Below are 21,931 nucleotides of genomic sequence, written 5' to 3'. Positions count from 1 at the left end.
GCTAGAATAAAGGCCGCCCCAGGACTTGCAGTCTCCAACTACATCCGCAGTGCCGGGATGGTTACCTGGTGATCACTCCCTTCTCTGCTAGAATAAAGGCCCCCCCAGGACTTGCAGTCTCCTACTACATCCGCAGTGCCGGGATGTTACCTGGTGATCACTCCCTTCTCTGCTAGAATAAAGGCCGCCACAGGACTTGCAGTCTCCTACTACATCCACAGTGCCGGGATGTTACCTGGTGATCACTCCCTTCTCTGCTAGAATAAAGGCCGCCCCAGGACTTGCAGTCTCCTACTACATCCGCAGTGCCGGGATGGTTACCTGGTGATCACTCCCTTCTCTGCTAGAATAAAGGCCGCCACAGGACTTGCAGTCTCCTACTACATCCGCTGTGCCGGGATGGTTACCTGGTGATCACTCCCTTCTCTGCTAGAATAAAGGCCGCCACAGGACTTGCAGTCTCCTACTACATCCGCTGTGCCGGGATGTTACCTGGTGATCACTCCCTTCTCTGCTAGAATAAAGGCCGCCCCAGGACTTGCAGTCTCCTACTACATCCGCTGTGCCGGGATGGTTACCTGGTGATCACTCCCTTCTCTGCCAGAATAAAGGCCGCCCCAGGACTTGCAGTCTCCTACTACATCCGCAGTGCCGGGATGTTACCTGGTGATCACTCCCTTCTCTGCTAGAATAAAGGCCGCCACAGGACTTGCAGTCTCCTACTACATCCACAGTGCCGGGATGTTACCTGGTGATCACTCCCTTCTCTGCTAGAATAAAGGCCGCCCCAGGACGTGCAGTCTGCTACTACATCCTCTGTGCCGGGATGGTTACCTGGTGATCACTCCCTTCTCTGCTAGAATAAAGGCCGCCCCAGGACTTGCAGTCTCCTACTACATCCGCTGTACCGGGATAGTTACCTGGTGTTCACTCCCTTCTCTGCTAGAATAAAGGCCGCCCTAGGACTTGCAGTCTCCTACTACATCCGCTGTGCCGGGATGGTTACCTGGTGATCACTCCCTTCTCTGCCAGAATAAAGGCCGCCCCAGGACTTGCAGTCTCCTACTACATCCGCTGTGCCGGGATGGTTACCTGGTGATCACTCCCTTCTCTGCTAGAATAAAGGCCGCCCCAGGACTTGCAGTCTCCTACTACATCCGCTGTGTCGGGATGGTTACCTGGTGATCACTCCCTTCTCTGCTAGAATAAAGGCCGCCCCAGGACTTGCAGTCTCCTACTACATCCGCTGTGCCGGGATGTTACCTGGTGATCACTCCCTTCTCTGCTAGAATAAAGGCCGCCCCAGGACTTGCAGTCTCCTACTACATCTGCTGTGCCAGGATGGTTACCTGGTGATTACTGCCTTCTCTGCTAGAATAAAGGCCGCCCCAGGACTTGCAGTCTCCTACTACATCCGCTGTGTCGGGATGGTTACCTGGTGATCACTCCCTTCTCTGCTAGAATAAAGGCCGCCCCAGGACTTGCAGTCTCCTACTACATCCGCTGTGTCGGGATGTTACCTGGTGATCACTCCCTTCTCTGCTAGAATAAAGGCCGCCCCAGGACTTGCAGTCTCCTACTACATCCGCTGTGCCGGGATGTTACCTGGTGATCACTCCCTTCTCTGCTAGAATAAAGGCCGCCCCAGGACTTGCAGTCTCCTACTACATCCGCTGTGCCGGGATGTTACCTGGTGATCACTCCCTTCTCTGCTAGAATAAAGGCCGCCCCAGGACTTGCAGTCTCCTACTACATCCGCTGTGCCGGGATGTTACCTGGTGATCACTCCCTTCTCTGCTAGAATAAAGGCCGCCCCAGGACTTGCAGTCTCCTACTACATCCGCTGTGCCGGGATGTTACCTGGTGATCACTCCCTTCTCTGCTAGAATAAAGGCCGCCCCAGGACTTGCAGTCTCCAACTACATCCGCAGTGCCGGGATGGTTACCTGGTGATCACTCCCTTCTCTGCTAGAATAAAGGCCCCCCCAGGACTTGCAGTCTCCTACTACATCCGCAGTGCCGGGATGTTACCTGGTGATCACTCCCTTCTCTGCTAGAATAAAGGCCGCCACAGGACTTGCAGTCTCCTACTACATCCACAGTGCCGGGATGTTACCTGGTGATCACTCCCTTCTCTGCTAGAATAAAGGCCGCCCCAGGACTTGCAGTCTCCTACTACATCCGCAGTGCCGGGATGGTTACCTGGTGATCACTCCCTTCTCTGCTAGAATAAAGGCCGCCACAGGACTTGCAGTCTCCTACTACATCCGCTGTGCCGGGATGGTTACCTGGTGATCACTCCCTTCTCTGCTAGAATAAAGGCCGCCACAGGACTTGCAGTCTCCTACTACATCCGCTGTGCCGGGATGTTACCTGGTGATCACTCCCTTCTCTGCTAGAATAAAGGCCGCCCCAGGACTTGCAGTCTCCTACTACATCCGCTGTGCCGGGATGGTTACCTGGTGATCACTCCCTTCTCTGCCAGAATAAAGGCCGCCCCAGGACTTGCAGTCTCCTACTACATCCGCAGTGCCGGGATGTTACCTGGTGATCACTCCCTTCTCTGCTAGAATAAAGGCCGCCACAGGACTTGCAGTCTCCTACTACATCCACAGTGCCGGGATGTTACCTGGTGATCACTCCCTTCTCTGCTAGAATAAAGGCCGCCCCAGGACGTGCAGTCTGCTACTACATCCTCTGTGCCGGGATGGTTACCTGGTGATCACTCCCTTCTCTGCTAGAATAAAGGCCGCCCCAGGACTTGCAGTCTCCTACTACATCCGCTGTACCGGGATAGTTACCTGGTGTTCACTCCCTTCTCTGCTAGAATAAAGGCCGCCCTAGGACTTGCAGTCTCCTACTACATCCGCTGTGCCGGGATGGTTACCTGGTGATCACTCCCTTCTCTGCCAGAATAAAGGCCGCCCCAGGACTTGCAGTCTCCTACTACATCCGCTGTGTCGGGATGGTTACCTGGTGATCACTCCCTTCTCTGCTAGAATAAAGGCCGCCCCAGGACTTGCAGTCTCCTACTACATCCGCTGTGCCGGGATGTTACCTGGTGATCACTCCCTTCTCTGCTAGAATAAAGGCCGCCCCAGGACTTGCAGTCTCCTACTACATCCGCTGTGCCGGGATGTTACCTGGTGATCACTCCCTTCTCTGCTAGAATAAAGGCCGCCCCAGGACTTGCAGTCTCCTACTACATCCGCTGTGCCGGGATGTTACCTGGTGATCACTCCCTTCTCTGCTAGAATAAAGGCCGCCCCAGGACTTGCAGTCTCCTACTACATCCGCTGTGCCGGGATGTTACCTGGTGATCACTCCCTTCTCTGCTAGAATAAAGCCCGCCCCAGGACTTGCAGTCTCCTACTACATCCGCTGTGCCGGGATGTTACCTGGTGATCACTCCCTTCTCTGCTAGAATAAAGGCCGCCCCAGGACTTGCAGTCTGCTACTACATCCGCTGTGCCGGGATGATACCTGGTGATCACTCCCTTCTCTGCTAGAATAAAGGCCGCCCCAGGACTTGCAGTCTCCTACTACATCCGCTGTGCCGGGATGTTACCTGGTGATCACTCCCTTCTCTGCTAGAATAAAGGCCGCCCCAGGACGTGAAGTCTCCTACTACATCCGCTGTGCCGGGATGTTACCTGGTGATCACTCCCTTCTCTGCTAGAATAAAGGCCGCCCCAGGACGTGCAGTCTCCTACTACATCCGCAGTGCCGGGCTGGTTACCTGGTGATCACTCCCTTCTCTGCTAGAATAAAGGCCGCCCCGGGGTTGACAGTGCGGAGCAGCTTCTGGGCGAGTGCTAGGGATGGGTGCCTTTGCTCCGAGGTCAGGCTTGTGAACACGATGTTGCTGACAATACCTACAGGAAACACACAGACATGACGTATGGATGATATCACCACTGACCTGTATGTGCGGCTGATATGTAAAGTCACGGATAATGAGAGAAGTACCTTGGGAACACTGCTCCAGGAATTTAGGGAAAGAGAACCTGGAAAAATAAAGGAAAGGTAGAATTATTAGCGGATTTAGATTTTATAACTGTGCAGGAGATGAGCCTGCCCTTCCATAAAGTCCTGGGGAGCGGGGGCCTACCTGTGCTCCATGATGCAGCTCAGAGGATCCACACAAGTGCTCACGGTGCCAATGACGAAGGAGGACTTGACGAGAGGGTCCACGTGAGTCTGCACTGCCTGCACTACATCAATGACGTCTGCGTATCTAGAAGAGACGAGTGGAGACATGGAGGTGACAATTAAGTATAAGAACAGCTGTCAGCGGCCGGGCACTGCTGGCAGAGCTCAGGGCCCCACCATAAGAACGCACTGTGATCAGGACCCTGCATCCACTACTGACAGCACCAACACAGCCACAGGCAAGGAATTAAAGGGATTTTCCAGTCTTTTTATTTTGAAGGCCTATTCTCATGAAAACCCATCGATATCTGGTTGGTGGGGGTTCGACACCCAGCACTCCCTCTGATGAGCTGTTCTGTAGTAGTTCCAGAACTTTACAGCTATGTCCACGGTGAAGTGAATGGAGCTGGTTACTGCAGCGCTGCCCCCACTGAAGTGAATGGTAACCAGCTCTGTCCACCATGGAAGGAGCTGAACAGTTCTGGAGCTACAGCAGAACAGGTGGTCAGGAGGAGGGCACGGTGTCGGACCCCACCGGTCAGATAATGGTGGCCTATCCTGAGGATAAGTCACTGACAGAAAAGGACGGATATGAGCATGTGCTTCATCTCAGTGAGCAGGACAGAGAAATTTAACAAAAAGCGCAAACAGCAGGGGGCGCTATACAGATAGATGTCAGTGAATAACTCAGCGGCTGTACTACATTTTTAATTACATGCAATTACAAAAGTATTGAGATCCAGGGGCTGGTTTGAAAAATGTAGAATATTTTTTGTGGGACAACCCTTAAATAGCAAGCATTATTACAAACATTCGGATACTGGATCTGATGAACGGTCAGGATCAGCGCTGACAACAGAACTCCTGCGGGGCGTGCAAATGCATCCTTCAGCAAAACTCACATTCAAATTTCAAAAATGATCAGAAAACTTACAATTCACCAAAAAATGAAGAAAGAAACACAACATTTCATATAACTCTGCTAAAGCCAAGAATCCAGTGAGTTTCCCTGCTGGAGGTTTGCACTGCTGTAGTATATAACATGTAATGGAGGGAGGCACACACCTTCCTTTTCTGTACATTACTGCTACGTGTCCAGTGTCCTGTGCACGGCTGCACTGTTCTCCCACTATACTGAACATCACACAAGAAGAGGGACAATCTCCATATTGCCCGAGTCATAGAGATATCGAGATGAAGATTTTACTTTCACTATTATACAAGCTGATGTCAGAAGAGGTTCGGGGGTCGTCCTAAGCTAAGAATCTTTAGCGCAAAATCCATTTCTGAAATTCTATTGGGAAAACTTTGAAAGTGCCCCCAAGTGCAGTCACAAAAACCATCAAGCGCTACAAAGAAACTGGCTCACATGCGGACCGCCCCAGGAAAGGGAGACCAAGAGTCACCTCTGCTGCGGAGGATAAGTTCATCTGAGTCACCAGCCTCAGAAATCGCAGGTTAACAGCAGCTCAGATTAGAGACCAGGTCAATGCCACCCAGAGTTCTAGCAGCAGACACATCTCTAGAACAACTGTTAGGAGGAGACTGTGTGAATCAGGCCTTCATGGTAGAATATCTGCTAGGAAACCACTGCTAAGGACAGGCAACAAGCAGAAGAGACTTGTTTGGGCTAAAGAACACAAGGAATGGACATTAGACCAGTGGAAATCTGTGCTTTGGTCTGATGAGTCCAAATTTGAGATCTTTGGTTCCAACCACTGTGTCTTTGTGCGACGCAGAAAAGGTGAACGGATGGACTCTACATGCCTGGTTCCCACCGTGAAGCATGGAGGAGGAGGTGTGATGGTGTGGGGGTGCTTTGCTGGTGACACTGTTGGGGATTTATTCTAAATTGAAGGCATACTGAACCAGCATGGCTACCACAGCATCTTGCAGCGGCATGCTATTCCATCCAGTTTGCGTTTAGTTGGACCATCATTTATTTTTCAACAGGACAATGACCCCAAACACACCTCCAGGCTGTGTAAGGGCTATTTGACCATGAAGGAGAGTGATGGGGTGCTGCGCCAGATGACCTGGCCTCCACAGTCACCGGACCTGAACCCTATCGAGATGGTTTGGGGTGAGCTGGACCGCAGAGTGAAGGCAAAAAGGCCAACAAGTGCTAAGCATCTCTTGGAACTCCTTCAAGACTGTTGGAAGACCATTTCAGGTGACTACCTCTTGAAGCTCATCAAGAGAATGCCAAGAGTGTGCAAAGCAGTAATCAAAGCAAAAGGTGGCTACTTTGAAGAACCTAGAATATGACATATTTTCAGTTGTTTCACACTTTTTTGTTATGTATATAATTCCACATGTGTTAATTCATAGTTTTGATGCCTTCAGTGTGAATCTACAATTTTCATAGTCATGAAAATAAAGAAAACTCTTTGAATGAGAAGATGTGTCCAAACTTTTGGTCTGTACTGTATGTACATGGGACCAACACAGACGTCTTCAGCTGCTAAGTGCACATGTAACAGGTCAGCCATTGTCATAGGTGCAAAACTGCTGACAGATGCTCTATAAAATACCTAAGTCTAGGAAATCAATTGATGAATGGGAAAAATGATACACAGCCCCCATGTATTTTATTTAATTCCAAAAGAAATTTGTGAGCATTTTTCTCTGTTCCGGACCAAATAAAAGATAAATCGTTTATAAAACTACTAAGGATGAGCGAATTTCATATTTTGAAATTTGTTTTCGGTTCGGGTTGTGGTATAATGTGAATTGCATTATGGAGCCCGTTGCCATGCACCATGACAGAATGTCTTTAGAGGACACCAGCATAACGTAAACCGGACGGATCCGTTACGCAGGTTATAGACTTCTATTAGTAAGGAATGAATAACGGATTGCCTCTAAAGGAAGTCAGTCATGGAATTGCGTTATGGTCCGTGGTAACAGAATCCATAACACAATTCAGTAAATGCAAAAAGGAGATTTTTGTGAAACTCACCTGTAAAATCTTTTTCTCGTCTTTTCCATTGGGGGACACAGACCATGGGTATAGCTTAGAGGTATTAGTAGGAGGGACACTATGCAAATGAAAGAGCTCCTCCTCCTCGGGCTATACCCCCAGACTCCACCAGGAGGAACTCAGGCGTTGCACAAGCAGTAGGAGAAGGAGCAAGAAAAAATCATGGAAACCATCGGACCAAGCCATAAGGTCCAACCAGAAACAGAAAAACTGAACTAAAGACCCCTCCTGCAACAGGAATAATGGGTGGGAGCTGTGTCCCCCAATGGAAAAGACGAGAAAAAGATTTTACAGGTGAGTTTCACAAAAATCTCCTTTTCTCGTGCTTTTTTCCATTGGGGGACACAGACCATGGGACGTCCAAAAGCAGTCCATGGGGTGGGAAAAAATACCAGCACCGCCAGGAGGAACGCCCCAACGGTCAAACAGGAACCACAGCCTGCAAAACCCTGCGGCCAAAGCCGCATCAGCCGAAGCCAGTGAATGCAACTGACAAAAATTTGCAAAGGTATGCAAGGACGACCAGGTGGCCGCCGTACACAGCTGAGACGCAGAGGCACGACTGCGTCTTGCCCAGGAAGCCCCCTCCGCCCCAATGGAGAGAACGGCAATTCTAGCCGGGGGAACTCCACCACAAGCGTGACAAGCCGCGGAAATAGCCAAGCAGATCCAGAGCGCCAAGAACGGCGGACGGAAGCAGTAGCCGCGAGACACACCTCCAGGACCCGTACAACATCCAGGGAATGCAGAGTGCATTCCTTGGGGTTAGCCGGAGAAGGACAAAAGGAAGGCAGGACAAGATCCTCATCAAGGCGGAAGGGAGAGACCACCCTGGGCAAAAAGAAGGGGACTGGACGGAGCACAACTTAATCCTGGTGGAAAACCAGAAAGGCTCCTGACAGGAAAGAGCGGCCAGCTCCGACACCAGTCTGACTTAAAAGCTCGTGATGGGACGTGAACTCACAGCCACTGCATAATAGCCCAGAACTTTAATCACTACGCTATGTAGCTGTATCAGAAGCTATGGTCACAAGGAAGTCCAGATGAGAACAGTCAGAGAGACCCTCCTCAAAGGCTCGAAGGGGGCCGACTGCAGAGCGCGCAGAACCAAATTGAGATCCCAAGGAGACAAAGGGGGAACATACGGGGAACCGAATGCGCCACCCCCGAAGAAAGGTCACCACCGGACCCTTAAGAGCAAGGGACCTCTGACGGCCCGCGCCGAAACCTGACCTTACAGGGAACTAAGCGACAGTCCCTGCACAAGCCCAGACTGAAGAAAAGACAGTACCATCAAGATGGAAAACCGAAGGGGAGGGAACCCCGAACCCTCAAAAAAGGATAGGAAGGCCATCCAGGTACGATAGTAAATCCGGGAGGAAGAAGACTTCCCCGGACTGATCATGGTCCTAACCACTGAATCCGAGAACCCCATCTTTATCAGGATGGCGGTTTCAACAGTCATGCCGGTAAACGAAGAGACCGCAAATTCCAGTGGAAGAACGGGCCCTGAGACAGTAGGTCCTGTCCGTCGGGAAGAGGCCATGGGGCGTCCGCCAGCAACCGAGCCACGTCCGAAAAAACCACGCGCGGCGAGGCCACTCTGGGGTGATGAGAACGGTCGGAGTCCCTTCCGCCTCGAACTGGCGTAGACCCTTTGGTAGGAGAGGAAAACAGAGGAGGCTGAAGTCCTGCCACGGAGACACCTGCGCATCCATCCGTACGCCTCCGGATCTCGGGCGCGAGCCAGGACCACTGGGATCTTGTTGTTGAACCCGGACGCCATTAAGTCCACATCCGGACGGTCCCATCTGTGGCAGATTTCCTCGAACCCTTCTGGATGCAGAGACCACCCGCTTGGATCCACAGTGTTGTGGCTTAGAAAGTCCGCTGTCCAGTTGTCCACTCCTGGAATGCAAACTGCTGACAACACCGGAACGTGCGTCTCCGCCCACGTCAGAATTCTCTTCACCTCCTGCATCACCATCCGGCTGCGGGTCCCGCCCTGATGGTTGATATAGGCCACGGCCGCGGCATTGCCCGTTTGAACCCGCACTGGGAGGCCCGCAAGGAGAGAGGTCCAATAGGAGAGAGAGAGCGGAAAAAATCGCCCTCAGTTCCAGAAAGTTGATTGGAAGGCGAGACTCTGCCGCCGACCAAATTCCTTGAACCGTGCGAGACTGGAAAACGCCCCCCCCAACCCAGGATGCTGGCATCGGTGGCGGCGATCGTCCAGGAGAATGCGAGAAAGGAACTCCCCGACCTCAGGTTCTTTGGGAACAGCCACCAAGGGAGAGCTGCCCGAACCCGCTGAAAGGTAAAGGATCTCCTGTTGCGCCAGGCGAGTGTGAAACTGGGCATATGGAAGGCCTCGAAAGAGGCTACCATAAGACCCAGGACCTGCAAGTATTCCCGAATGGAGAGGCACGGGGAGCGCAGCAGATGCGACACTGCCCCCTGGACCTGGGAGGACTTGAAGGCTGGTAGAATACTTAGGCAGCCGAGGTGTCCAAAATCACCCTCCGGAAGGAGAGCCTCTGGGACGGGAAGAGGCAGGAGTTTGGGAAAGTTACCAGCCAGCCGAACCGTTCCAGGGTCTGAACAGTGATCCGGACGCTGTCCGTGGTCTGCGGTAGAGAGGGGGGCCTCTATCCGGATATCGTCCCGATAGGGCAGCAAAGGAATGCCCCTGGTACGAAGAAGCGCCATGAGCGGTCCAGGACCGTGGCAAGGACCCGCGGGGTGGTCGCCAACCCGAAGGAAGGGCGACAAACTGACAGTGTCGACCCATAATGGCGAAGCGCAGGAATCGATGGTGGGATTCCGCAATCGGGACATGTGATAGGCCTAGGAGCAGCAGGGCGGGCTGACTGGGCCCTCTAGTGCCGGGAAGGCTGGTGCAAAGGAAGGGCTCTTTGCGGGCGACCTGAGACCCCCGGCGGAGGAAGCAGGCGACGGCCTACCAGATGAGAAACGGCAAAAGGCATGCAGAGATGAACTCGTCCAGCTGATCCCCATAAGGTCTGGAAACCCCAAAGGGGAGATTAGCAAGGGAACGCTTGGTGGAGGCGTCAGCATCCCACACCTTCAATCAAATCTCTTCGCGCTGAGTGACAGAGATGGCCAACCTGCGGGCAAAGAGGGAAACAATGTCCCTAGAAGCTTCGCAAAGAATCTTAGAAGCCTGAGACATCTGGAGAACCAACTCCAGTGTGTTAGTAGCCGCATCTCGTACCGCCAGTTCCTGGTGGTGGTGTTGTAACCACACCGAGAGAGCACTGGCTACCCCTGCTGAGTGAAAGGTAGGTCACAGGGACGCGCTGCCAGCGAAAAAAGGACCTGGAAGAGAGTCTATGCGTCTGTCTACAGCATCCTGGAAAGAGGAACTGACTAAGACAGGAAGGGCCACATAATTGGCTAATCCGGCCACCGGAGGATCCACCTTAGGGGGAGGAGACACCTCTCCTCGCCGTCAGCAGGGAAAGGAAAGTATATTCATGCGCTGGGTGGTCGAGAACCTTATTAAGACCACCCCAGGCCCTGAACATAACCGCGGAAAAATCCCTCATGGACCGGGAACATGGTAGTCTCCGACTGCCTGGACGGAAAAAGGGGGAACTCCTGACCAGTGGAAGGAGGAGAATCCCCTTGGAGAATAAAGGTGTCTCAGACAGTCACCACTAAGTCAGCCACCCTGGTGGAGAGCTTAGGCGAGGGGTCCCGCTCCATGACCTAAATCAGAGCCGGAAATTCTCCTTCAGACTTGCGCTCCCTAAGGGAGGGGAGAGTCGCCCGAACGCGCCTCTAGACGAGGGGGGGGGGGGGGGGGGGGAGAGAGCCAGAGCCATCCGAGGAGGGATGCTGCTGCTCACGCTCCCTGTTAGTAGTCGGGCGTCTTCTGTGGAAAACCACTTAGAGAGGTGGTTGGCGTCACAGGATTTGAAAATGCCCTATAGTCCAAAAAGGACCTGGCTCGTCCGAGCCGGATAATTCTCCTTCGGATTACTCTCCCTAGGGAGGGGGAAGAGCAGTCCGCAAGCGCCACCGGCGAGGTGAGGGGGGTGGAGAGACGGAGACATCCGAGGTGTGATGCTGCCGCTCACGCTGCCTCTTCGTAGTCAGTCACCCACTGTGGGGACCACAGAGAGATGGAGTCGTTAGCACCACAGGATTAAAGGACATGGTTGCCTTGGCGACTAAGACCAATTTAGCGGCCGCGCTGGACATGGCAGATGCCCAAGCGGGGACCGCAGGCCCCCAGGGACGTGGAGGAGGGGTGGAGGAGGGGGGTAAGGCAGGGATGCAGGTAATACTTATCTGCTCCTGCAGAACTTCTCCTGCAGAACTTCTCCCTCGACTCCAGGACCAGCAGGGATGCACCTCATCAGGCTTCTGACTCCTTGTCCAGGAGTGCAGTGTTCTGGTGGAGGGTGGCAGCAGGAGACCCAGTAGCTGGTGGGATACCGGAGCTGCAGGTCGAGCCCGGATCCACTTGTCTTCTTTGGGGGGCAATGGAGGCAGCCAGGCAGCGTCCAAGGACGGCAGCGGGCATTCCACGGGGGACCAGGAAGGCGCCATGCCGACCTGTGTCCCCATCTAGAATAATATAAACAATTTTTGAAGGCTGAAAGGGGCTTTGAACTCAGAAAGCCTGGACATGGGGCAGCAGCAGCAGTACCACTGAGCTACCAGCTTGCCTGGCACAAAACGGAGTAGAGTGATGAGGAGCTGCACGGCCATGAGCAAACAGAGTCTCCGGTGTAAGGAGAGTCAGAGCGGCATGCCGAGGCTCCGCCTCCCCGAACGCGTCATTATGGCGCGAAAAAAGCGCGCGAAAAATAAGCGCGCGTGCGAAAATATGCGCGCGTGCGAAAATATGCGCGCGCGCGAAAATATGCGCGCGCGCGAAAATATGCGCGAAAATAAGCGCTCGCGCGAAAATATGCGCGAAAATAAGCGCACGCGCGAAAATAAGCGCACGCGCGAAAATAAGCGCGAAAATAAGCGCACGCGCGCGGAAATAAGCGCGCGCGTGATTTAAACAAACACCACGTGGAGGAGCGGCCTGCCGGCGGGCGCTGAGGGAGCGCAGCAGCCAAGGCCCGACGAGAGAAGCGCTGAAGCCCACAGTTTAAGGGGGAAGAGATGCCAGTACTCCAGTGCCAAAATGAAGAAAGTGCCCCATCAGGATCCTTCTTCAGTTCACCCAGGTAGCCACAGACAAATAGACACAGAGGGAGGGGGAGGGATTGGGCAACACTTATCTGCTCAGCATGCTCCCTCGATGTCCAGACCAGCAGGGATGCGCCTCTTCAGACTTCTGACTCCAATCCAGGAGAACAGTGCTCTGGAGGAGGGTAGGCAGCAGGCGTCCCAGCAGCTGGTGGGATGCCGGAGCTAACAGGTCGAGCCCGGATCCACTTATCTTCTTGGGGGGAAATGGAGGCAGCCAGGCAACGTCCCAAAGACGGCGGCGGGCACTCCACGGGGGACCAGGAAGGCGCCATGCCGACCTGTGTCCCCATCTAGAATAAAAATAACAAAAAGGAGTAGAATCAGAGAGTGTCAACCTCCTTCACCAGACACTAAGCAAAGACTGAGTTCCTCCTGGTGGAGTCTGGGGGTATAGCCCGAGGAGGAGGAGCTCTTTCATTTGCATAGTGTCCCTCCTACTAATACCTCTAAGCTATACCCATGGTCTGTGTCCCCCAATGGAAAAAAGCACGAGAAAACACAAATGCAATGGCACTCTGCAACCAGCCCTCTGCCCTGCCTCTATGCTGGATGTTGAATAAGGCATTGGTGTACATTTTGGCCAAAGCGTAATAGGCCACTCACAACGTCAAGGTCGCCTCTATGAGTGGTCCCTAACACTAGTTCCTACCTGTTATGGGCCATGACAGCCACACAAAGTCCAGGGAGCGCAGGTACAGCATGCACGCCAAGCACACTCTGCTTTTAACCCCGTCCGGTGCCATAATATCCATCAGATCCAGGGATGCAAGAACCAACATGCATGCTGAGCCCACTATATACTTCTCCTGGATCCAAATGGCTACTGGTAGGCGCTATAAAAGCAGACTCCGTTTTAGGCTCCATTCACACGTCCGTGATGTGTTGTGGACCCGCAAATTGCGGGTCCGCAATACACCAGCCCGGCACCCCCATAGAAATGCCTATTCTTGTCTGCAAGCTGCGGACAAGAAAGGACATGTTCTATCTTTTGCGGAGCTGGGGCTGCACTCCGCAATTGCGGATGCAGACAGCACACTGTGTGCTGTCCGCATCGATTCCGTCCCCATAGAGAATGAATGGGTCGGCACCCGTTCCGCAAAATTGCGGAACGGATGCGGACACATTCTGCGGACGTGTGAATGGAGCCTTATACTGACTTTAAAACCAGCCTCCAGGGCAGACTAACGGGTCAGGTGTGCATGACTGCTTTGAGATCGCCACGCCTCCAATATATACTACAAAGAAAAAATGTGGGGGGTTCAGTCAGCACAACCCTATATGCAGGTGCACATTGCTATAGCGAAATACACATACAAACACAGTAAATACCACAACACAAACCGAAAACAAATGTCAAAATATAAAATTCGCTCATCCCTAAAAACTGCAGAAAAAAAAACAAAAAAAAACATTGAACCAAAAATATGAAGACTGTGCGTTGAGGAAATTAAATTGCCCCATGAAGAGATCTCCCAAGTCCCCGTCTCACAGCCTTTGATCTGTTTGTACAAATATTGATCAAACATAAAAATAATTATTATTAGGGATGTCCCGATACAATATTTTTTAGACCGAGTACCGATACTTTTATTTAAGTACTCACCAATACCAATTAAATAAATAACACATTTATTTTGTGACCACTGACCAACCAAAAGTCCAAAAAACAGCCCCCAGCCTCTCATCAGCACCCTCAGCCTATCATCAGCACCCCCAGCCTATCATCAGCACCCCCAGCCTCTCCCTCTTATCAGCCCCCTCTGGTAACTCAACCCACCCCCCCTTTAGTATTAGTGGCCACAGGGTCCCCCTCCTCATTGGTGGCAGTGGGCAGTGCGCCCCCCCCCCCTCCCTCCCCAGTATTAATCATTGGTGGCAGTGGCCACAGGGTCCCCCTCCTCCTCCCCCCCATCATTGGTGGCAGTGGGCAGTTCCGATAGGAGTCCCAGCAGTGTAATGCTGGGGCTCCGATCGGTTACCATGGCAGCCAGGACACTACAGAAGTCCTAGCTGCCATGGTATGTCAGTGAGCAGCATTATACTCACATGACCGGTGGCCGCCGGGCGCTCCTTCTGTCTGTGCGGCGCATTGCTAATGCTTATAGCTCAGGTGCACCGTGGCCGCCGGGCGCTCCTTCTTCTGTCTGTGCGGTGCATTGCTAATGCTTATAGCTCACGTGCACCGTGGCCGCCGGGCGCTCCTTCTGTCTGTGCGGCGCATTGCTAATGCTTATAGCTCACGTGCACCGTGGCCGCCAGGCGCTCCTTCTTCTGTCTGTGCGGTGCATTGCTAATGCTTATAGCTCACGTGCACCGTGGCCGCTCCTTCTTCTGTCTGTGCGGTGCATTGCTAATGCTTATAGCTCACGTGCACCGTGGCCGCCGGGCGCTCCTTCTTCTGTCTGTGCGGTGCATTGCTAATGCTTATAGCTCACGTGCACCGTGGCCGCTCCTTCTTCTGTCTGTGCGGTGCATTGCTAATGCTTATAGCTCACGTGCACCGTGGCCGCCGGGCGCTCCTTCTTCTGTCTGTGCGGTGCATTGCTAATGCTTATAGCTCACGTGCACCGTGGCCGCCAGGCGCTCCTTCTTCTGTCTGTGCGGTGCATTGCTAATGCTTATAGCTCACGTGCACCGTGGCCGCTCCTTCTTCTGTCTGTGCGGTGCATTGCTAATGCTTATAGCTCACGTGCACCGTGGCCGCCGGGCGCTCCTTCTGTCTGTGCGGCGCATTGCTAATGCTTATAGCTCACGTGCACCGTGGCCGCCAGGCGCTCCTTCTTCTGTCTGTGCGGTGCATTGCTAATGCTTATAGCTCACGTGCACCGTGGCCGCTCCTTCTTCTGTCTGTGCGGTGCATTGCTAATGCTTATAGCTCACGTGCACCGTGGCCGCCGGGCGCTCCTTCTTCTGTCTGTGCGGTGCATTGCTAATGCTTATAGCTCACGTGCACTGTGGCCGCCGGGCGCTCCTTCTTCTGTCTGTGCGGTGCATTGCTAATGCTTATAGCTCACGTGCACCGTGGCCGCTCCTTCTTCTGTCTGTGCGGTGCATTGCTAATGCTTATAGCTCACGTGCACCGTGGCCGCCGGGCGCTCCTTCTTCTGTCTGTGCGGTGCATTGCTAATGCTTATAGCTCACGTGCACCGTGGCCGCCCGGCGCTCCTTCTTCTGTCTGTGCGGTGCATTGCTAATGCTTATAGCTCACGTGCACCGTGGCCGCTCCTTCTTCTGTCTGTGCGGTGCATTGCTAATGCTTATAGCTCACGTGCACCGTGGCCGCCGGGCGCTCCTTCTTCTGTCTGTGCGGTGCATTGCTAATGCTTATAGCATTAGCAATGCGCCGCACAGACCTATGAGAAGAAGGAGCGCCCGGCGGCCACGGCGCACGTGAGTATAATGCTGCTCACTAACATACAATGATTAATACTGTGGAGGGGGGCGCACTGCCCACTGCAGAGACTGAAGAACATTACCGGCACCCGAACTCTGAGAGGACGCTGCGATCCGCGCAATTAACACCTCAGGTGCCACACCTGAGGGGTTAATTGCACGGATAACAGAGTCCTCTCAGAGGTCGGGTGCCGGTAATGCGAGTCACAGAATTCCTTCCCCCACGCCGAACTGCTGAGAGCGCCGCCGCAAGCGGCCAGCAGGTATTGGCAGTGGTATCGGGGACATTTGCACGAGTACAAGTACTCTGCAAATGTCCAGTATCGGTCCCGATACCGATACTGGTATTGGGACATCCCTAATTATTATTATTCGAAATGTCATCCGTCAATCAAAAAAAATTGATCTGGCAGGTGGTAAGTGAGGGATCAGAGTCTAGGAGATAGCAGAGAGGAGAAAAGCCCAGATCACGGCCAGTATTAGTATAAAGTGAGAAGACGCTGATTGGTAAACGGAGTGTGTCATCAGAAAAGGACCTATTGTTAAACACATTTTTGATCATTTTATTTTCATTTTCCATGTCAATATGTAATAAAATAAAAACATAAAACCCTGCAGCTTTCGCACTGGCCACTAAGCCTAATAATAGGCGTCACTTCTTGGTCTGTACAGATCTCTTCAATGCAGTTACCTGCTTATCTATGCACAGGGGTGATTTTATAGGCAGGATTAGAATGACAGATAAGACAGGATCCACCATTCACCATAGGTGATTGTCGGAGCTTATCTATTTGCCCCTTGTACAATGACCTCTGCACAGGTCACAGGGCATGCCAGGTGCTCCAGACTAAAAAAAATACCTAGGAGCCATTAGCAACTGAACTAAAAAATTTAGTTGCCAAATTTAAATACATATAATTATAATTAACAAAGACTTGGAGAAGAGGAGACAGTAGTGAGCCAGCTCTACATACAGCAGACTTCCTGCCAGAACTAGGAAACGTATAGGAGACTACGGCACCACATACCTCTTCCATCCAGTGACATCTCCTGTCATGTAGACATTCTCTTTCCTCTTCTCCTTTGACCCAGACCGCCATGACAGATTCTTTCAGCTGCATCTAGGCTTTGCAGAGTTTCTTCATTTTTCTATAAGCCTCCCCACATTTTTAACACAACCTCGCCACCCTGGTTTCCCAACAATGTCACCCTGCTGTCCCCCTCCCAGTCCTGTGCCCACTGTGCTCCCCAATGCCCCTGCTGAAAAAATTGTGACCCCAGTAGACATAGTGTCCTTATGGTGCCTCCAGCAATTATAATGCCCCCTAGAGTGCCCTCCCCCAGTAATAATAATGTCCACTAAAATGCCCCCAGTAATAATGATAAAACCCTATATTGTGCTCCCAATAGTAATGCCTGTATAGTGTCCCCAAAAAGAATGCCCCCTATTATGTCCCTGTAATAGAAATCCCCCTCCAGTGCCTCCAGCATTAATATCTCCAATTTTACCCCAGGTAAAAAATATCACTATAGTGCCCCCTAAATGTCCCCTATAGTGCCACTGCCCCTAGTAGTAATGCCCATGCACAAAAAAAATCCCTCTATAGTGCCCCAAGATTAAAATGCATCCAGTAATGCCCAATATAGTGCCCTCATTAAAAAATGCCCTGGTAATGCCCCCCATAGGGCCTCAGTGTTAAAAGTCTCCAGTGCCACCAGTAATGGCCCTTATACTGTCCCTTGTACTAAAAATTCCTCTAGAGTGCCCCAATTATGCTGCCAGTTATGTCCCCCACAGTGCCCTTTCAACAGTGATGTCCCCACAGTGCCCCTCCAGTAGTAATGTTACTCATTGCGCCCCTCCAGTAGTAACGTCTCCCACAGCGCTCCTCCAGTAGTAACGTCCCTCACAGTGCTCCTCCAGTAGTAACGTCCCTCACAGCGCTCCTCCAGTAGTAACGTCCCTCACAGCCCTCCTCCAGTAGTAACGTCCCTCACAGCCCTCCTCCAGTAGTAACGTCCCTCACAGCCCTCCTCCAGTAGTAACGTCCCTCACAGACCTCCTCCAGTAGTAACGTCCCTCACAGCCCTCCTCCAGTAGTAACGTCCCTCACAGCCCTCCTCCAGTAGTAACGTCCCTCACAGCGCTCCTCCAGTAGTAACGTCCCTCACAGCCCTCCTCCAGTAGTAACGTCCCTCACAGCCCTCCTCCAGTAGTAACGTCCCTCACAGCCCTCCTCCAGTAGTAACGTCCCTCACAGCCCTCCTCCAGTAGTAACGTCCCTCACAGCCCTCCTCCAGTAGTAACGTCCTTCACAGCCCTCCTCCAGTAGTAACGTCCCTCACAGCCCTCCTCCAGTAGTAACGTCCCTCACAGCCCTCCTCCAGTAGTAACGTCCCTCACAGCCCTCCTCCAGTAGTAACGTCCCTCACAGCGCTCCTCCAGTAGTAACGTCCCTCACAGCGCTCCTCCAGTAGTAACATCCCTCACAGCGCTCCTCCAGTAGTAACATCCCTCACAGTGCTCCTCCAGTAGTAACGTCCCTCACAGTACTCCTCCAGTAGTAAGATCCCGCACAGTGCTCCTCCAGTAGTAACGTCCCTCACAGTGCTCCTCCAGTAGTAAGATCCCGCACAGTGCTCCTCCAGTAGTAACATCCTTCACAGTGCCCCTCCTGTAGTAAAGTACCCCACAGTGCCCCTCCTGTAGTAATGTCCCCCACAGTGCTCCCATTGAGTAATGCCCCAAAAGTGCCCCTACAGTATTATGTCCCCAATGCCCCCTGCAGTGCTATCCTTCCTCTTAGTAAAGGCCCCCAATTTGGCTGTGAAAAAAAAACAAAAAAACAACTGATACTCACCTGTATCCCACATTCGCCGGTGTTCACGATGCAAGCCACAACCGCCTCTGGTCTACGGCCACATCGCTTCACTGTGTCCCGCTGCAGGAAGGGCGTGATTATGTCATTACACACGCCTGCGTGGGTATTTACTACCTCATAGGCTTCAGGCCTACTAAGCCTGAAGCCTATGAGGGTGATCGGAGGCGGGGTGTCTAGTCGCCATTTGTAAATTCTAAGTCGCATTGGCCACCATTTTGGTCACCATCTGGAGCGCTGCATGCCTAGAAAAAACTCTCCCATAGAAGTCAGTGAGGTCCCCTCCTGACCATTGTGTCTATGGCCCATGGCGCTGCCATAAAGAAATTTTCTTAATGCTTTCTAAACCCTGTTAAGAACAATTCAGGCAAGATGGCCGCCCCATAATCAAGTTCAGGAAATAGAATAAGAAAAATAATGTGCAATCAGAAAATAAAAACAGATTACAAAATAAGGAGATGTGTTACTATCTGGTTTTACTGGGAGATTACATTTTTGGTGACAAAAAGAGAAAGTGTCGGGTGGAGATGAGGCTTTCACTTCAGCGATGAGTTGTATGGAGTCCCTCAAATAAAAAGGTAAAGGGGACAGATTAGAAGCCAGGGAGTTTAATCCAGACATGATCGGTCGCCCGGAGGGATTTACTAAGGATTTCTGTATTGTGGGTAAATAATAAAAAAAGAGTGGTGTCGGCGGTCGGCAGCACGTAGGAAATCTTCTCGTTTATAATCGCGTTTAATATCTGTGGTGGGATCTTTAATGAATAGTGATCCATCTAAGTAAGCCCGTTTATGTACGATTACCGTTCCACGGCCTTTATCTGCGGACGCATGATTACATTACAATTACTTTGTGGAGAATATAGCCCCCGTCTTTCATCCATAGGGCTCATTCAGATGACGTATTTGCTTTGCGGTCTGCAAAACACGGATACCAGCAGTGTGCGCTACGTATTTTGCGGAACTGAACTGCCAGCCCTATGATAGAAATGCCTATTCTTGCGGACTACCTACCCTTCTAGAGCAGCGAGGACTCTCATCTTCTTCCTGGAGTAGACGGCCTGGCGGGCACTACGATTGCGCTGTGCTTCCAGGATGCTTGAGAGGAACCTCTGGAACTGTGCTTTACTGAACTCTTCAGTGCCATCCGTGGGCTGACGGTACACCATCCACCTGGAGGGAAACAGTCAGCAAGCATCTATATCATGACCAACGAGCAGTGTCCCCCGACTACACAAGTGCTCAGATACTGAAAACTGTAGACAGGCTGCAAATTCCATGCTTTACTTCTCTTGAATTTACATCCAGAGCTGCACTCAGAATTCAGCTATGGAACCTCAAATCATGCCAGCAACTTCTGAGTGTTGAGAGTGCAATATTTTATAGGATGTCTGCAGAACAGGAGTTGGACTTATCTCTGGCAGCCTACAGAACTGTAAATGCAGCTCTGGGTGTGACTGGAGTACAATTTGTGATCATTACAACATAAGGCAAGTAAAAAAGTAAAGAAGTGCAGGGATGGGTTTACAGGGGTTCTTGAAGTTATAGATACAGATCAGTGAGGGTCCGATAACCCCTAAAATCAGCTGTTTCGGGTAGCCACGGTACTGTAAACTACACAGTGTAAGGAAGGGATGCAGAATGCTCCATACACTGTGCTGTTTCTGGCGCCAGCATACTGCAGCAAAGCCCCTATTCACTTGAAAGCTGTCTGCTTTTAGCTCCGTACACTGAATGCAGATCTGGGTGTGACTGGAGCAAAAAATTGGATTACAATCCATGGTCAGCACAACCAAGCCATGATGACATACTGGATTGTGTTCATCTACTGCACACACCACCAGAGCAGCGACTGTCAGACGTGAGCTCCTGTACGATTACCTACCTTCCATACTCCTTCTGGAAGGACACCAGAAAATCACACAGCTCGTTACAATGACTTCCTGGTAGCCCGACTATAATGTTTATAGCCACCTGCAAGACAGAGACATTAGGTGTAACTCCCTGCACCAATTCCCAGTACACAGACATGCCAGAAGATAGTCCTACTACTGGGGGTGCGGGTAATAAGAAAGGGGCTGATGCTCTCTCTCTCTGAGCTCTATACCTTCTGGGCATCACTAGGGGGCGACTGATGTGCCATTACAGTCAGTGGATCACCAATAACAGGAGGGTTAGAAATGGGGTCAAAGCTCCAACAATTCCAGAATTAGGGACATCCCTTACAGTGTGCATATGACTACAAATTAGATGAAGTGAAAAATAAATATGCTTCAGGTGGTAACGAGCCCCTCTTCAGGCTCTTTTTAAAACGAGATATAACTGAAGTTATTTATTAAGAGACTGGCGACTATTTTAGTCGAACAACTTATTTATTTATTTTTTAACTGGACGTGCCACAATATTTAGTCTCTTGCCTGGTTTTACACTGTGGTCGACAGTTTGGTGAAATGGGGATGGAGCGGGGGCACGTTAGGGGCCGGGGCTCCGGCACGTTAGGGGCCGGGGGGCCGGGGCTCCGGCACGTTAGGGGCCGGGGCTCCGGCACGTTAGGGGCCGGGGCTCCGGCACGTTAGGGGCCGGGGCTCAGGCATGTTAGGGGCCGGGGCTCAGGCATGTTAGGGGCCGGGGCTCCAGCACAGGCAAATTTAAAAACATTTATGTTAGCAAAAAACGACACCAGCCAGGGTCTGGCTTAATTTTTTCACCGGGCGAAGGGACTGCCATAGATGCGCCTAATTTAGCAAATGTGCCCTAAAATCGCATCTCTCATCTTCCTGAAGAAGGACATATTAAAACCCGAAACGTATTCTTCATTTCACCTAATGTGTAACAACACGCATATTCAGAGGGCAGTCTCTAATTCTAGACCTGCCTGATAGAAAACAGAAGGAGGAAAGGCCATTGTGAGGTGGACACCAATACACAGCAGCTGTGGCCACCCCTTTGGGGGTCACAGCTCCTACCCCTCTCATACTATCATATCACGCATTGGTAGGACACATCAAATTGACACTAAACCCCCCAAGCCCTTGTTAGTTAATAGGCGGTGAGCCCCATTTTCCCTCCTTTATATTACTCCTCACACCCCGGTCCTCCATAATTCATGAGCTGGGCGGTAATCACCTTGTCGTTTTGCGCCAGGCTCCCAGCGATGGTCTCAGAGTGTTGGAGCAGCGCTGGGAGATGGGATCTCGGGACGGGTTCTCGGCTCACGCTGCTGACAGCCAGGTGCGGCAAGAAGCTGAGGATATAAAGTGGAAGCATTACAGGAAGGTCCCGACAAGTGA

General features: G+C 51.9%; 1 protein-coding gene across 2 annotated transcripts in view; it reads right to left on the bottom strand.

Moving 5' to 3' along the window:
• LOC122939272 (dynein axonemal assembly factor 9-like) overlaps positions 1–21,931 on the bottom strand; it is an 82,236-nt gene that overhangs the window by 9,840 nt on the left and 50,465 nt on the right. For both annotated transcript variants that reach the window (XM_044295345.1, XM_044295352.1), the window contains 6 exons: positions 21,768–21,885; positions 20,527–20,615; positions 19,656–19,814; positions 4,112–4,237; positions 3,970–4,007; positions 3,740–3,875 (listed from right to left, as the gene is read on the bottom strand). In XM_044295345.1, coding sequence (XP_044151280.1) covers positions 3,740–3,875; positions 3,970–4,007; positions 4,112–4,237; positions 19,656–19,814; positions 20,527–20,615; positions 21,768–21,885 — 666 coding nt within the window. The remainder of the gene's footprint in view (positions 1–3,739; positions 3,876–3,969; positions 4,008–4,111; positions 4,238–19,655; positions 19,815–20,526; positions 20,616–21,767; positions 21,886–21,931) is intronic.

This window comes from Bufo gargarizans, chromosome 1 (genome assembly GCF_014858855.1).
Source record: "Bufo gargarizans isolate SCDJY-AF-19 chromosome 1, ASM1485885v1, whole genome shotgun sequence".
Lineage (NCBI taxonomy): Eukaryota > Metazoa > Chordata > Amphibia > Anura > Bufonidae > Bufo > Bufo gargarizans.
This window is presented reverse-complemented; position numbering and strand designations above follow the sequence as displayed.